Genomic DNA, 17790 nt, shown 5'->3' with positions numbered 1-17790 from the left:
CTGTTCTGATTCTCCATTATGTTTGGGTCCAGGGTTCTCAGGCGGCTCTGGCATGGCTTGTGGAGGTAAATGCTGTTTTAAGTGGTGGCTGGAACGCCTGCAGCCCCAGCACTGCAGACCATAGGGGACACTTACACACACGCTGGCTTCTCCTCCTGCACCAAAAACCTGCAGGTTCCATGGAAGCAGAACTGACTGTGGGAATCTGGGCAGTCATTAAAATGGGACACCACAGCTGCAGCCACGGGCGGGTCTGCTGGGGAGAAAGAAGACATTTGGCTCAGAGTCAAGGCACAGCAAGACATACCACAGGTCCCCACCCCCCTGCAGAAGGAGCCCGGATGGCTGGGGTTTCTAGTCCCTACCAGCATCTCCTCCTCAGCTCTCATGAATTATCTAACGGCCAGTCCAGAACCTGCTTGTGAGCTTTCCAGGGGGCTTTACTTACTTAGCTTTGTATGAAACAAAACAGTCTCCCCCAAAGCCTCAGTGTAATTCAGATATATCACAGCAATTTTACTATTTAAAGCCTATTCCCCAAGAACGACCTAATTTTACTTTTGCAAAATGACAGAGATCATTTTTTTAAAAGACAGCCTCCATAAAAATCTGTTTTAAAGGCAAGAAACTGAAGAAAGTTACAAAAGAGTACTATTTAACCATTCAGTTGATGCTGAGGAAGAATTATGATGCAAAAAGATGTTCATGATATATAACTGTAAGAGAAGCGGTGCATTTCCAGTGTGGTCTATATAGTATGATTCTATGCAAACACACAGAAATTTAGACCTGAAGAAGTCTGGGAAGGATTTACAGAAACATGGTGGCAGGGTCTCTCTGGGGTGGTGGGATCAGTTGTGATCATGCCGTGAAGATGACTTAATGCATCCAAGTCCACCTGGGAGTGGCACAGGCAGGGCTGGGAAAGCCAGGGTGGCGGTAGGGAGAGGTAACAGAGTCAGGTCCACTCGGAGCTCTGTGACTCTCAGGAGCTTGGGCCATCATGAGACTTCTCAGGCTGCTCAGAAGCACTGTAAGGAACCACACGTCACCTACTGACCAGCCCAAAGGGATTTATTAGGCTCCAGTAGCCCTGTTTTGTCCAAATAACCCTTCAGACACAGTAGGTAGCTATTTCAAGATGGCATGAGAGATGTTTTTGTTGCATCTTTCAAAAGGTTCTCTTATATTTGTGTTTGGGCATTTAGGGAGTAGGTCGTCCTCATATATTTTTTGGGGGGGAAATATATGTGCATGAGCTCTTGTGTTTTTGAGTGAATTAAACTCCGATTTCATATGGTAAGATTTTCAACCATCATGAAATAGTAAACTCATGTTGCTATCTATTTATGATTTGCTTTTAGAAGTATCACAATTTTGGAAAACTCATAATTCTAATGGAAAAAACAGAGCCTAAAAAGCACAGCTTTGATGCTTTCAAATTATGGTGCTGAAGGAGACTCTTGAGAATCTCTTGGACTACAAGCAGAATAAACCAGTCAATCCTAAAGAAAATCAACCCTGAATATTCATTGGAAGGGCTGATGCTGAAGCTCCAATACTTTGGCCACCTGCTGCGAAGAGCTGATTCAATGGAAAAGAGCCTGATGCTGGGAAAGATGGAAGGCAAAAGGAGAATGGGGAGGCAGAGGATGAGAGGTTAGATAGCGTCACCACCTCAATGGACATGAAATTGAGCAAACTCCAGGAGATAGTGAAGGACAGGTAAGCCTGGCATGCTGCAGTCCATGGGGCCACAAAGAGTTGGACATGACTTAGCGATTGAACAACAACAAAAAAAACAGCAGAATCCTTGATGCAGAGCCCTTAGGGGTCATGACCTTGGGCTGAGGAGGCAGAAAGACATGGAATAGGGTCCTGCCCCTGCTGCCTGGATGCCCTTCTGAGCTTCCACCTCTGTGAGACGGCGGGTCCTCTGCCTCGTGGTGGCTCTGAGGTTGAGCGAGGCCAAGCGTATTAAGTACCGTGCTCACTATTAGCTCTTCTGTTATCAGCACCCACAATTCCATGATGCTAATGAGTCCCCACATGTGACCAGACCACTCTAGTATATAATCTCCTCCTCTCCCCATAAGTCACTGAAGTGCAACTAAAAGTCCAGGGGTGCCTTTCAGTCACTGAAGATAGTGACTTTCACATGTGAAGACCAGCAGAGAAGCCCCAAGCCAGGACAGTTGGCCAGCCCTGCTCCTGCCTGCAGCACGTCCCTGCCCAGCAGTCGCCTCCAGGACACGGGGGCTGATTACAGTTACCTACGAGTCCTGGGCCCAGGTGGTTCATGAGTGGCTTGGCCACTTGCCGACAGCAGACACTGGGATGATAAGTTGAGGCTGAAAGGGTCTGCTGTAGGTCACATAACCAGCATTTCTGTGCTCACTAAACTCGTCAAGGGGCAAATATGGAGAGATGAAGGGACTGGAGACCAGTGGATCTAATTTGATTAGATGTCAAAAAAGGCTTTTGATAAGCTCTATAGAAGGCCTTTTAGACAACCTCCTCCAAGTGGCTCTTTCGAGTCCCTTGTCAGGGCTCACAGCCAGGCTCCTTCACGTGTGATCTGTGGGCCGACAGCTTCACATCCCTGCAGCTTGTCAGAAAGCCAAGTTCCTGGGCCCCACCCTAGACTACAGGATTAGGATCCTTGAGGTGGGGCCTAGGAATTTGTGTGACAAGCTGCCCAGCCCAAGTGATTTTTTTTTAAAGTCAGGTTTATTGAGACAGAATTGACATACAGCACCTTTTGCCCTCTGGGTGATTCTGATGGGCACTCATCACCAGAACCAAGCTAGTATCACAGGAAACAATGGAGAGAGAGACAAGAGGCCTCTCAGAAGAGTAAAACAACAGGGCTCCTGAAAGGGACACTTGTTGGAGCCGATCATCTTCCAGCTCTCCAAGCTCCTCTGTGATACTAAAGCCTAGAATCCGCTGACGGTCTTGGTGGTGAAGTGTCAGGTCAACAGAAACATATTAAAAGGAACACCTGGAATCTGTCTGTGGGAACACTACTCCCCAGAGCTGATGGGGCAGGAGGAGACTCCGTGTGGCGATCTTGTTTAACCTGTATTTATGGATATTTTGCCTCATCTCATAAATGACTTGAGGCTTTATAAAAATAGGTACCACAGAAAGGAGATGCAAGTGGGAAAGGTGTGTGTGTGTGAGAGAGAGAAAGAGAGAGAGAGAGATGGAGAGGGAGGGGCTATTGGGTGGGTGGCGGGGAGGGAGAGAAGATACACAGAAAGGACAGAGGGAAGGAGAGACAGAGATGGAGAGAGGGGGCGGAGGAGGGAAATGGGGGAAAGAGGAAGAAACAGAAAGAGACAGAGACAGGCAGTGAGAATGGGAAGGGCAGAGCAGACAAAGGAATACAAGGGCAGGGGTCTAAATGAACCAAGAAGTCAGGTATCAGGTTACACACGAAGACACATCAGAGTCCTGAGCACGTGCTGATGTTCCATGCCTCCAGGCCATCTAAGCAAGGATGCACACAGTCCATTAGATAGAAATGCACCCATTTTGCTGGAGAAGGCAATGGCACCTCACTCCAGTACTCTTGCCTGGAAAATCCCATGGATGGAGGAGCCTGGTAGGCTACAGTCCATGGGGTCTCGAAGAGTAGGACACGACTGAGCTACTTCACTTTCACTTTTCACTTTCACGCACTGGAGGAGGAAATGGCAACCCACTCCAGTGTTCTTGCCTGGAGAATCCCAGGGACAGAGGAGCCTGGTGGGCTGCCATCTATGGGGTCACACAGAGTCGGACATGACTGAAGCGACTTAGCAGCAGCACCCATTTTGCATACGCAGGACAGGCTCAGCTTTGCCCAGGTCTATGGTCAGAGGGCAACTTCTACAGCTGCTTTTGAAGGGGACTTCAAGTGTTATGGTGAACAACATCTTCCAGGAAGACAGGGCAGAGACACTTGCCAATGTCACCGCCTGCTGTTCAACAGCTAAGAGCCAAAGAGCCCAGGCAATGGGGAAACTCCCTGCCTTCGTCACAGTGATGAAGGCGAACACGGCTGCTTTGTTCCCTGCAGTCAGAGAGCAGGATGAGGTGGGGAGTCTGATGCTTAGAAGGTAGCTTCCTGGTCTTCCACAACCCACTGTTCTGACTCAACCCCAGGTGCTGACGGGACCAAGGGATGCTAGGTGATGATCATGATCACTAAAATATTGTTTATCTTAAACCCCCTTTTCCTGACTACAAAAGTGATACATCACTGTGGAAACCTTTTGTAAGTGCCAATGTAAAATAAAAAACATTTTCGAGAATAAAACTCATCCTTAATCCACCACTTTGGGAGAACTGGGCTTGCCTGGTGGCATCGTTGTTAAAGAATCTGCCTGCAATGCAGGAGACCCAGGGTTGATCCCTGGGTTGGGAAGATCCCCTGAAGAAGGAAATGACAATCCACTCCAGTATTCTTGCTTGGAGAATTCCATGGACAGAGGAGCCTGGTGGGCTACAGTCCCACATTGCCTGTGTGCCTGCACACACACACACACACACACACACACACAGACATACTCATGAAAACTTTTGATTTCTATTCTGTCATATGAGCTTGACCTCACGTGACATCCCAAACATTTTAAGAGTGAGCATTTAGTTCAAGGTCTGCATTGGGTGCCATCCTGGTGCTTAACCCCGAGCAGCTCAATGTGTGCAGTGAGGATGGTTCCTGTTTCCAGTCCAGTGGTTCTGGGGGGGTGTGACCTGTGCTTGGGAAATGGATGGGGAGGACGAGACCAGATATGGCCCAAGGCTGGGCCACCTCCTGGCCCTCTGCACTTGCAGCAACCTCAGGGGGCAGCCTGGCTAAGTCTCCTGGGCTGAGAAACCTAAAAGCCCTATGCAGCATGCGAAGTTCCCTACAGGTCAGGGGGAGATTTTATTCCTGTTTTGGGGCTTTTATAGGTATTTGCCTCAGGTACCACTAGAATCTGCACTGAAAACCCCAACACCGCAGCATGGTATGCTCACAGACGAGACCGGTCCTACTGATGCTAACACAAGCTCCAGGGATGCTGTGGAGAAAAGCGGCTCTGGGCACGGCTGGGAGGGGAGAAGAGGCTTTGCTTTCTGAGTGTGCCTTACATGCTGGTTGCTGGCCTTATGGCCAGGCAGGGCGGGCGGTCACATCAGGTGGAGGATTTGCTGGTAACTTACATAACTATGGGACTTCCCTGGTGGCTCAGACAGTAAAGCGTCTGTCTACAATGTGAGAGACCTGGGTTCGATCCCTGGGTTGGGAAGATTCCCTGGAGAAGGAAATGGCAACCCACTCTAGTACTCTTGCCTTGAAAACCCCATGGACGGAGAAGCTTGGTGCAGACTACTATCCATGGGGTTGCAAAGAGTCGGGCACGACTGAGCAACTTCACTTTCTTTCTTTCACTTACATAACTATGAGGGGCTTCCCTGATAGCTCAGTTGGTAAACAATCTGCCTGCAATGCAGGAGACCCCGGTTTGATTCCTGGGTCGGGAAGATCCACTGGAGAAGGGATAGGCTGCCCACTCCAGTATTCTTGGGCTTCCCTTGTGGCTCAGCTGGTAAAGAAACCGCCTGCAATGAGGGAGACCTGGGTTTGATCCCTGAGTTGGGAAGATCCCCTGGAGAAGGGAACGGATACCCACTCCAGTATTCTGGCCTGGAGAATTCCATGGCCCATGGGGTTGCAAAGAGTCGGACATGACTGAGCAGCTTCATTTTCACACATAACTATGAGCCATACAAGGAAACTCCCCGACTCCCAGCATCTTCCCAGAGAAGGAGTCTTTCAGCCTGCCTCTGTCCCTCTGTTTCCCTTCCCCCTCTTCTCTCGCCTTATTTTTGCTCTACCCTCCTCTACTTTCTCCCTCTTAGTTTTTCTCTCTCTTCTTTCTGGAAACTCAAGTAAATATCAAAGTGAAGGAAGGAAAGGTCTAGACACTTAAAACAGAAAACCCCACCTCACTTGGAAAAGAAAGGTGAGGCCAACAGAAACTCCAAGGAGGCCCTGGGGGTCCAGGCAGGGAGGAGTGAGTAGGCTGCCCCTCCCTTGGGCTCCAGACCCTGCCCTCCTCTCCTCCAGGCACTGGGTCTGATGCACATGTGGGCTGATTGGAAAATCAAATGCTCTGGTTTGCGGAACAGACCTCATACCAAGCCCATCTGCAGTTGGAGTTTTGAAGTCCTTCAGTTCCTGTTGCTCTGAAATTTATGAGAGGCCTCCGCAGCTTGTTAACCAAATGCGTTTCTCGCAGACACTGCTGTTCTCTCATGAAGCTATGAAAGCTTTGCCTAGAGACCACAGACCCACTAATAGGGCCTGGAACCCCCGCCCCACTCACAGGAAGAAGGTCTGGAATAGCAATCTAGGGGGTGTGGAAACCACGGCTTCAACTCAAGCAGGGGTCTCTGCAGTCAAAAGGGTCAGAGGCAGCCATCTGAACACTGCCTTCTAACACCCCTGCTCCCCCAGGGGTGTGGGGAGGCGGCGTCCACACCGCTGAGGACAATCACCCCCTTGAAAAGCAGCCCTAACTGGATTTTCTGCGGGGCTGGTCCCTCGGAGCCGACTCCTCAACTCTCTTCTCCAGACATCAGCAGTTGCAAGCACGTTTGCCTGTTGTGAAGCTTACATCATTAATAGCCATTTCATTACTTCCTCAGATATGGCTAACTTTCTGACAGTCTAAGACTGACACCTGTTTTTTTAGTAGGAACTTTCAGACAGGTTTTTCACCTGGGGCTGAGTATTTTCTCTTCAGACACTAAAGTGTCTAAAGCCAAGTAATGCTTCTGGAATGTCTAGGAGAAAAGGCAATAGATGAATTTTATGAAGATGGGAGCTGGTCAGCAGCCCCTGTAAAGTTAGGGGAGCGGATGGAGCTGAGTGCATCTGAGATCAGCTTGCTGGTGCTCCCAGGGCCAAGGCCAGCGGCACAAACTCCTCTGGGGCTCAGTTCTGGGGTGGAGAAGGCTTGCTTTAGGCTCCCAGTGAGCCCATTTTACAGGGATGGAACTCCAGGCTTACATGAGCCAATGCATGAACCTGCAGAATTAGCCGGTGTGTGAGGGGAAGGCTGGTACAGAGGCTTACACCTGGGCGGCAGAAGTGCTAAGCCAGGGCTTAGAGAAAGGGGTGGTGTAGGGCACAGGCACCTCCCCAGATAGAGACTGGTGAGCAGGGACCCTGGTTCCCCTGGGCATTAGGGGAGTGAGAAAAAGAACTATCACAAATTTTAGAAGTGATCCTGACAAGGAAGAGCACTGTCAGCACCGAGCGTGCTAACGCTTCTGACCTTTACCACAGAGAGGAAGACAACAAATGAGGGCATTTCCTGTGCCAGTGTGAGGGGCAGCTGAACAGGGCGTGGTTTCAAGCAAACAGTGGGCGTCAGCAGAGTACAGGAGAGTAGTCTCAGTTACATTCACAGGAGTAGGAAGATACATCTCATTCCTAAGGGCTACTAGTCATCGCTTCATGGGAAATAGATGGGGAAACAGTGGAAACAGTGGAAACAGTGTCAGACTTTATTTGGGGGGGCTCCAAAATCACTGCAGATGGTGATTGCAGCCATGAAATTAAAAGACGCTTACTCCTTGGAAGGAAAGTTATGACCAACCTAGATAGCATATTCAAAAGCAGAGACATTACTTTGCCAACAAAGGTCCATCTAGTCAAGGCTATGGTTTTTCCAGTGGTCGGTCATGTATGGATGTGAGAGTTGGACTGTGAAGAAAGCTGAGTGCCGAAGAATTGATGCTTTTGAACTGTGGTGTTGGAGAAGACTCTTGAGAGTCCCTTGGACTGCAAGGAGATCCAACCAGTCCATTCTGAGGGAGATCAGCCCTGGGTGTTCTTTGGAAGGAATGATGCTAAAGCTGAAACTCCAGTACTTTGGCCACCTCATGCAAAGAGTTGACTCATTGGAAAAGACTCTGATGCTGGGAGGGATTGGGGGCAGGAGGAGAAGGGGACGACAGAGGATGAGATGGCTGGATGGCATCACCGACTCAATGGACATGAGTCTGAGTGAACTCTGGGAGTTGGTGATGGACAGGGAGGCCTGGTGTGCTGCGATTCATGGGATCTCAAAGAGTCGGACAAGACTGAGCGACTGAACTGAACTGAACTAGTCAATCGAGGGGAGCTCAATTCTGCTGAATTTGGGATGTGTGTGGTGGTGGTATGATATAATCACTCAACTCATTCACAAACCAAGGGCAGCGAACACTTTAAAAAGGACAGATATAAAGCAATCTGAAAGTAGTCTGGCTTCACAGGACCATCATTTAAGGGGCGATGATCCTTTGTTACAGTTAAGCGATGACAGAAAAGTAACTGAGAAGCTCTGCCATCCCCTGCCATCCCGCTGATGTCACTGAGGCACCATTTTTGTCACTACCACCCCTACCCTAAGACTCGCAATTTTCTGAGAGCAAATCTTATACATCAAAGATAATATACTTTTCCTCGAATACAGATTTACTCAGTTTTAAGCAATTTTTTCCCAACACTGGCTAATTTTGACCCTAGTTGATCTTTACCTTCCCCTGGTCTTCATCTGACTTTTAGACCCTGCCCACTGCTCCACCCCCATTTAAGAGCATGGAGACCATGTTATCTCCTTAGACCTCAAACCACCTGTGGGGTCAACATCACTATTCTCTATTTTTCAGATGAGGAAACAGAACTAAAGCTTAGGTAAACTTGCCAATGCAGCTAGAAAGTACTTGAACTAGGCTTTTATCTCAGTTCTCTTTGATTTTAAGAGAGTAAAGGGCTATAGAAGATTAGAACACTATTCAGTCCAGGAGACAGATGCTGAGAAGGCACATAATCAAACTCAATCAGACTCTGCAAGTCACGTGGCTGTGAGGAAGGGGAATACTTAGCTTCTTAGGCAGTTAGGAAACTAGATGACTTTCTAGTAATCAGAAAGGGGCACTTTTACGAGAAGCAAGAGGAAGTATTTATCTGGGGGAGGAGTCGGGGACGGTACATGTGAAACTTATTATTCCCATGAGGGAGCAGTGACTGCAAAACATAGATGAAAAAGAGATTTCTGTCCACAGATGATGGTTAATTGAGGAGTAGTTGCAAAGAGGGTGGGGACTGGCCCACAGGATACTACCAAGGGTCTCACAAAGCCTGCCCTCCCCAGAGCCCAACCTCTGGGCTACGTGATGCTCATGTCCAAGAAATCGGGAGCTTCTGGCTCAGAGCAGGGCTATACTGGACTCTGAATTGCTTTTGCAGCTTTAAACAAGATGCTGGGTGGGGGTGGGAAGGGAACCTAAGGGAGCGTCTGAGCTCATTTAATCCCCTCTGAGCATTTCTCTCTTTAGGATAAGACTCAAGGGGAATCAGATGTGATGGAACCAAATTTAAAGAAAGGTATCAGTGAAGAAACAGACAACATATTTCCTACAAAGATATTGGCTTTAAATAACACAACACCTGTGTGTATGTGAAAGCGACAGAGAGGGAGGGAGGGGAGAGGAAAGACAGAAAAGAAAACAGATACATATTCAGAGAAAAAAATCACTCATTGGTGGTATTTGACACCAATGGGGTTCATTCTGCTTGCGGTTATTTCTAAGGCAAAGGCAGAACTTGCATTACTTTCGGTACCTTTTTCTAATGCAACAGAAGAGAATCGGATAACATGAATATAAAAACAATTTGACTGCTTCATGTCCCATCTAAGGCAGGGCTCCCCAACCTCCAGCATCTAACCTCAGCTCATCTAATGAGCTGGTATAATAATAGAGATAAACGAAACAATAAATGTAATACCTTGAATCATCCCCAAACCACCACCCCCACTCACCACCCCCCCAACCAATCCTGGTCCATGGAAAAGCTGTCTTCCACAAAACTGGTCCCTGGTGCCAAAAAGATTGGGGACTACTGATCTAAAGTACCTGGGTTTATGATGTAAAATGATTCCGAAAAAGGGACATGTAGATAAAAAAGATTTTTGACCATTGTCCTTATGTAAAATATAAAGAGATGAGGTCCAGTGTATATGAGGTTGGTTTCCTTAGAATAGAAGCTCAGATAATGTATTTATAAGAGTCAAGAGGAAGGTAGCATATAATTGAATGGGTGTTGGCAAATTGGTAGATAGAGTTGTAGGAGCCTGGAGGAGTTCTCTTCTGATGGCTTAAATTTTCTGAGTGAAATAGGAAACAAGTTCATCTAAAGTTTCCCAGTAAGTTTGGTGTTTGCAGCAATTTTTTTTTTACCAATACTCTCCTTGAAATTAAAGCACCATTCTATTCCTAAAAAACAAAGTACCTGGACTTAAATTTTTTAACCCAATATGGGTTTTCTGAAGTTGGACTGTGGTGATGCTAATAATAATGATTACTGTTATTATTAATAGTAGTTATAGTAGTAGTTGTCCCTCGGACAGCAAAGAAATCAAACCAGTCCATCCTAAAGAAAATCACCCTGAATATTCATTGGAAGGACTGATGCTGAAGCTGAAGCTCCAACACTTTGGCCACCTGATGTGATGAGCCAACTCACTGGAAAAGACCCTGATGCTGGGAAAGATTGAAGGCAGGAGAAGGAGACGACAGAGGATGAGATGGTCGGATGGCATCACCGACTCAACGGACATGAGTTTGAGCAAACTCTGGGAGATGGTGAAGGACAGGGAAGCCTGGTGTGCTGTAGTCCATGGGGTTGCAGAATCGGACACGACTGAGTGACTGAACAACAATACCAGTAATACACTGTCTACTAAATGCAAGCACAATACCCAGCATTTTATACAGAGAATCCTATTTAATCCCCACCAAAGTCCTGTGAGGTGCTCATTACTACCCCAGTCTACAGATGAGGAAAGTAAAGCCAAGGGAGGTTAAGGATGTTCAATGTTGCTAAGTTAGCAAATGGTAGAGCTAAAACCAGAACTCATGGGTTGGCAGAATCTAAAGCTCCTGAGGGTGTGTCACTTTCGAGAGGGTGTGTGTGTGAGAGAGAGAGAGAAAGGGAGAAAAAAGAGGGAGACAGAGAGACGGGGTTGGGGAGAGGGAGAAAGAGCCAAAGAGTGAGGTGAGGGTTAAACCCTCATGGGCACCTTCTGCAGTTAAGACAACGCTTTCATTTGAAGAGTAAACTAATCAGGAATTACCATGAAATTCTCAAGGCTATTTTAGAATTAAAAGAGCTAAAAGTCCCAAGGCAAAATGGTTTTAATTAGCAAAGAGGCTTTAGGAATCTAAAATACAATTTCATTGACATCATGTGAAGTGTGGGCTACTCATCTAAAGATGCGCAGCATTATGAATTTCAACTTGGCCTCTTACGTGTGTCCAGCTTCCACCAGTAATACCACCTCCTCCCCTAAAGTTCATGGGGAAGGGAGCGAGAGGCATGCGTGAGATGCCCCCAAGTAGCCCCCAAACTGCATTTTAAGTACATGAGTTGGAAAAAGAAGGGAAATACACAGGACACGGAAGATCACCCATCCCCAATCAGCTCTTCTTTCTCCTGCAGACCCCGTTCTCCAGCCCCCTGATTGCTTCTTCTCTACCTTGGCCTTTATGATTTAAAGCAAAAAACCAAACTAAGAAAATTGCCCGTCATGACTCCGCTTTGAAGACTGAAAGTCAAACCTCCCACCTCTGTTACAATTTAATAATTTGATTTCAAAGAGACAGATCATTTCTTTATTCTACATCTTCAAACCAGAAAGCCCCTTGTTCTAATTACATCCTCTTGGGTGTCAACCAGAATTTTGAAAAGATTTCATTTCAAACTTCCGTTTACAAAGTAAACAAGGATGTCTACCTTTGGCTCTCATCAGCCAGCTCTGAATCCAGATGTGAACGGCTCTGGGAACCACAGCTGAGCCCTGCTAGATGGGGAATTCTCTTTTGACTTTGTTGAAGGAGCAGCCCCGTTGGAGCCTGGGGCTACCTGGGTTTGCAGTCTCTGTGTGTTTCTGTTCTCTTTATTAATATCAAAATTGTTAGGTGAAGAGGTTGGCAGGAAACCCTCAATTCCCCCTCAGGAAAAAATGCTTCCTCTTGTTGAGTCTTTGAACCATAATCCCTTCAAACCCCCACATTGAGTATATGTAAGCGCTATTGGGATGACTGTTTTTCTAGAACATTCTATGCCCTCAGAACTTTTGACAGATGCCTTTTTCTTTTACAGTCTGCAGATGCAGTCTGGGTAGATGAAGGACACTCCTCATTGTAAAGTGAGGAAACAGAGGTATCCAGAGATAAATTTAAGGCAAAGCTCAACAGCTTTAAAAACTCAGATGTGACTTTTGTGACTGGGACTTTGTCCCATGACAAATACATTACTTGTCCTTTTCAACCTGGGTGTTATATTGATGGTTTTTGGCTGCCCTTAGATAAGAGTCCTTTAATCAAGATTATATTCCAGAAGGAAAACCATGAGATGTTGAGAGAGTGGTGGGATTATGGGCAATCATTTTTTTTTAATAATTTTTCAAATTTTATGAAGTGAACATTTAGAGTTTGAAAATAAACATTATTTAACATTAAAATTGCACAGTATTAAAAAGGTAAAGTTTAAACAATTTTTATATAGAAGACCAGCCTTTAGAAATTTAGATTTGAATCTGCATGGCATGTTACTGCCTTGTGTTTTATCATTCTAAAGGGCGAGGAGGAGGGAGACACAAAACAAATGTTTGGAGAAGACAGATGATGCTCAGATGAAAGACGTTTAATAAAAGCTGACCTCAGGCTTGGCCTCTTAGGCACGGAAACCTCACACGCTTCCACTATCTACTCCACTTCCAACTCCTACACTCATGTCTTTTTTTTTTAACTGAAAGAGGACAGTAAGGAAACCATTCTGTGAAGGAGGCAGGGAATGAGAAGGAAAAAATCTGTGGCAGAAACTCCCATGAGTTCCTCTAAACCTGTGTTATTTTCTTTCCTAGACACACAGACTACACTTCTCAGACTCCCTTGCAGGTAAATGTGACCAGGTTATGGCCAATGGATGTGAGCAGAAGTTACATGCACCACTTTGGTCCATAGAAGCCTCTGCGGGGGGATCTCCCTTTTTCTTTTTCCAGCTGCTGGCTAGATGTCCTTCCAGGGGCACTGAGCCTGGGCCTTTGGATAACTACAAGGGAAGAAGTCTGAAGGGCCAGGAACACCTGCACAGACTTTGAAATACGCAGGAAGTAAACAGCTTGGAGAATCCCAAGGACGGAGGAACCTGGTAGGCTGCTGTCTACGGGGTCGCACAGAGTCAGACACAACTGAAGAGACTTAGCAGCAGCAGCAGCAAACAGCATTCAGGGTTTGTCTGTTGCAGCAGGGAGTGTAACTCCAGTGCTAAGTCTGAAGTATGGACAGTGTTTGGGGGTTAGTGAATTTCTGATGAGGGAAAAATCCTCTTAATAAATCACTTCCCTTTTCTCCTTTTTTCCCATAGTCCTTTCTGGGAACCTCATCCAAATACAAACATATCTTACACTTAGAATCTCAAGTCCATCTGACTCTTATTGGAAGCCTCCAGTTTGAACCCTTTGCTCCTCACCTTAAGGTATGTTCTGTCCCGTCTCCAACCTACAAGGGTCAGATCAATGCTCACACCCCTTTGCAGGGTTGGTGATAGTCTTTTGGGGGCCAGGAAGGACCTGTCCTTGCAGAATGTTTATGAGACCAGCATTTGTAACTGAGCAAAGGCTACTCCTTCAAGTGGAAGTCTGAGAACACGACAAAATATAAAGACCTGCTGCCACAACTTTACAGCAGCCAAGGTCCAGCTGTTTTGACCAAAATGACACAAATGATATGTGTCTATACCAGGTTATCAAATCTCTCTGGACAAAATATCACCAAGGCAGGATAGCACCGTGTCTACCATATCTTCAGTCCTCCTGATACAGAAGGTGGTGCCCTACAATTTCTCCAAATTGCTACCTCTTGTATCTCACCAGTCATAAAATCTTAAATCACCAGAAAAAAAATACATGACCATCTACATCAAAGGATCTCAATAATATCAATATCAATGGGGGCTTTCCATGCAGCCTTTAGTTTTACTGGTAGTGTGTTATTATAAAACAACTTTCATAACAGTGCCAGAAAGAGCTTTATAATTTGTTATTTAAAAAGTAACACATGTTCATTGTAGAAATTTTAGAAAATCTAAAAGTGCTAAGAAAATTAATTGCCATTGCTGAGAAATAACCACTACTTTCTAAAATATTTTACAAATGCTTATTTTTTCTAGTAGTTTTCTTTTTTCTGCTGTTGCTGTCCTTTTCAGAGAAGGCAATGGCACCCCACTCCAGTACTCTCGCCTGGAAAATCCCATGGATGGAGGAGCCTGGTAGGCTGCAGTCCATGGGGTCGCTATGAGTCGGTCACAACTGAGTGACTTCACTTTCACGCACTGGAGAAGGAAATGGCAACCCACTCCAGTATAGTTGCCTGGAGAATCCCAGGGACGGGGGAGCCTGGTGGGCTGCCGTCTATGGGGTCGCACAGAGTCGGACACGACTGAAGCGACTTAGCAGCAGCAGCTATCCTTTTGCATCAGGAACTATGTTTCTTTGACTTTTCTCTTTTAATGATCTAGAATATACATATTCTCTTTTAATCTACTGGTGTCATCTTTAAATTTAAAATATTTATTTCTCCTAATTATCAAAGTTAAGAATGAAACTAGACATTCTTTTAGATAAGAAATGTAGTGTCCTTCTACTTCCCCCTTTCTCTTGTCCCCAGTTACCAGTTACTACAGTCCCTGGTGGCTCAGAGGTTAAAGCATCTGCCTGCAATGTGGGAGACCTGGGTCCGATCCCTGGGTCGGGAAGATCCCCTGGAGAAAGAAATGGCAACCCACTCCAGTATTCTTGCCTGGAGAATTCCATGGACGGAGGAGCCTGGTGGGCTACAGTCCACGGGGTCGCAAAGAGTCGGACATGACTGAGTGACCTCACTTCACTTCACAGTCTGATTTCATGTCCCTTTTAATTATTTCCATATGTAACTTTAAGAATTAATTTTGACATCTGTAGTAGGGTAACTAAATCAACAACCGTTACTTGGACACACATCATCACTACTTTTTCTATACCACATTGTCCCCATTTGGGGGCTTTTAATCCTGATACACATGCTATCTAGCTGTAGAGGATATTTGAACATTTTTCAGGAAGAGCCTGTGAGGGTATGTCTACATCGTGAAATATTATGTGTCAGAGAACATCCTTCTGTTTACTAACCCATGTTTATGGCTTTGTATGTGAATAACACTTGGGTCACAATCTGTAGCCCCTGTAAGGCCACCTACCACTGACTTGTGGCTTGTAGTTGATGAGGGGCCTGGAAGCTGGTTTCATTGTAGTATTCTTTCTAAGAAACCTGTTTTTTGTTTTCACCTGGATGCTTATGAGATTTTTTCCTTTGTAACGAAAATTTGTCAAGTTACATTGAAAGTTAATGCTTTCATTCTTAAGGACACATCTTTTTCAGCTTGAGTGAGTGAAAGTTGCTCAGTCGTGTCCGACTCTCTGCGCCCCATGGACTATACAGTCCATGCAATTCTCCAGGCCAGAACACTGGAGTGGATAGCCGTTCCCTTCTCCAGAGGATCTTCCCAACCCAGGTCTCCCGCATTGTAGGCAGATTCTTTACCAGCTGAGCCACAAGAGAAGCCCAAGAATACTGGAGTGGGTAGCCTATCCCTTCTCCAGTGGATCTTCCCGACCCAGGAATCAAACCGGGGTCTCCTGAGTTATAGGCGGATTCTTTACCGACTGAGCTATCAGGGGAAAAGTTCTCTTTAATTAATTCATCCATGACTGTGTCAACCTTAGTTTGCTCTTTTCTTTCTTCATTTGGAAATATTATTATCTGTATATTGGATCACTTAGTTCTGTTTTTCACATTTTTCTCCTCAGTAATTTTATCTTTGTGTCCCTGAGCTCCTGGTGCTATTTCTCAGGTTACTAAACAAAAAAAACCAGTGATTTGATTTACAGTCATATCCAACCTGTTGCTCATTGGCCCATTGTGGATTCAAAATTGGTTGCCATGTTTTTTCATCTCCTTGCAGTTGTGTGTGTGTGTGTGTGTTTACTAATAGCTCCCTGCTGTGGTTTCATAGATGCAATGTCAGCTGCAGTCTCAAAGACACAAATTAGAGGTAATTCAACATCTTCTCCATGATAAAGAATCTCCTGCAGCTTCGATCCCTGGGTTGGGAAGATCCCCTGGAAAAGGGAATGGCAACCCACTCCAGTATTCCTGCCTGGAGAATCCCATGGACAGAGGAGCCTGGCAGGCTACAGTCCACAGGGTCACAGAGAGTCAGACATGACTGAAGTGACTTAGCATAGCCCTAGCATAGAGACACTTACTGAAATTCCTCAAGAATATTCTTCTCATATAATAAATCTTTTCATGCGGCCAGTAAAGTCTTGCGTCATCATCTTTACAGACAAAGACCTACCTTGTAGAGTATGATGGAGAGTTAAGATAGGTTCCATTAGAGACTGTGTGGCCGTGTTCAACACTTTGGGCCCAGATAAAGATAGAAAAGGCCAAGTTTAAGTACTGGTGTTAAATATCTGAGGAATCTGTTCAGTAGGAGGCAGAGCAAGTACAGCAGAGGGTTTTATCTTTGTGCCAGTTTTTTCTTCTCTTGGTTGCTAGGTACCCATGCCATGGCAAGAGTAAGAGCTGACCAAGCTCATCACTCAGACAGGCCCTGACTAGTGTCCTTTCTTGAGGTTTAGAGAGGATCCAGACAGACGGACCTCCCCTCACCCCACTGCACATGGCCAGCTCTCACGCACATACCCCGGTCTTCCAAGGTGTTGATTCTGCTTCTGATAATCCCCTCACCTCCTGGAGTGGGGGTGGGGGGGTGCTGCTCTGGGGCAGGATGGATCCCATCTGTACATTCACTGGCAGAAATTCTTCAGAGCTTCTAGTACTGCTGAAAGTTTGGAAATAATTTCATGTTCCATTGATCACTCATTTCAATGAGCGTCCAAGGGCAGATGGGAGGAAGAAGGAATGAAAGTGGTATGCTCAAGTCTCCCTTCCTGTAGGAAATGTCATTTCCTACATTATATGCACACAGGGTGACCAGTGTAACACTGCCTCACCACCCCCATAAACTACTTAAGTTTTTCCAGGAAGCTATTTTTACCATGAGTGCATTCTCAGTTCTCCCTACAGAATCCCCAGTGAAGTGTCAGCGAGTACTTTCCGCAGGCTCAGAGTGGATTGGTTTCCCCCTGGTAGATGTCTGAACCAGCCAGTACCCCCAGAACTGTATCCTCACCCCTCTCTCCAAGGTCTGCTGGGATTCCCAAAGAGAAAAACTCAGTCCTGCCCCTTCCAAGATCTAAAGCCTTTGTCTCATAAAAAATTGAGAATTCCTGGTTTAAACCCCACAGTTCAGTCGCTCAGCTGTGTCCGACTCTTTGCAATCCCATGGACTGCAGCACGCCAGGCTTCCCTGTCCATCACCAACTCCTGGAGCTTGCTCAAACTCATGCCCATCAGGCTGGTGATGCCATCCAACCATCTCATCCTCTGTCTTCCCCTTCTCCTCCTGCCTTCAATCTTTCCCAGCATCAGGGTCTTTTCCAATGAGTCAGGTCTTCACATCAGGTGGCCAAAGTATTGGAGCTTCAGCTTCAGCATCAGTCCTTCCAATGAATATTCAGGACTCATTTCCTTTAGGATTGACTGGCTTGATCTCCTTGCAGTCCAACAGACTCTCAAGAGTCTTCTCAA

The 17790-nt window shown here is 46.1% G+C and overlaps 1 protein-coding gene across 2 annotated transcripts in view; it reads right to left on the bottom strand.

Annotated features, from left to right (window-relative positions):
• Positions 1-17790, bottom strand: part of TGFA (transforming growth factor alpha) — a 115968-nt gene that overhangs the window by 20742 nt on the left and 77436 nt on the right. The window contains exon 3 of one of the 2 annotated variants that reach the window (XM_055539728.1): positions 136-256. In XM_055539728.1, the coding sequence (XP_055395703.1) occupies positions 136-256 (121 nt within the window). The remainder of the gene's footprint in view (positions 1-135; positions 257-17790) is intronic. The other variant, XM_055539730.1, reaches the window with a different exon arrangement.

This window comes from Bubalus kerabau, chromosome 11 (genome assembly GCF_029407905.1).
Source record: "Bubalus kerabau isolate K-KA32 ecotype Philippines breed swamp buffalo chromosome 11, PCC_UOA_SB_1v2, whole genome shotgun sequence".
NCBI classification, from domain to species: Eukaryota; Metazoa; Chordata; class Mammalia; order Artiodactyla; family Bovidae; genus Bubalus; species Bubalus kerabau.
Note: the sequence above shows the minus strand (reverse complement) of the source record. Positions and strands in the feature narration are given on the sequence as shown.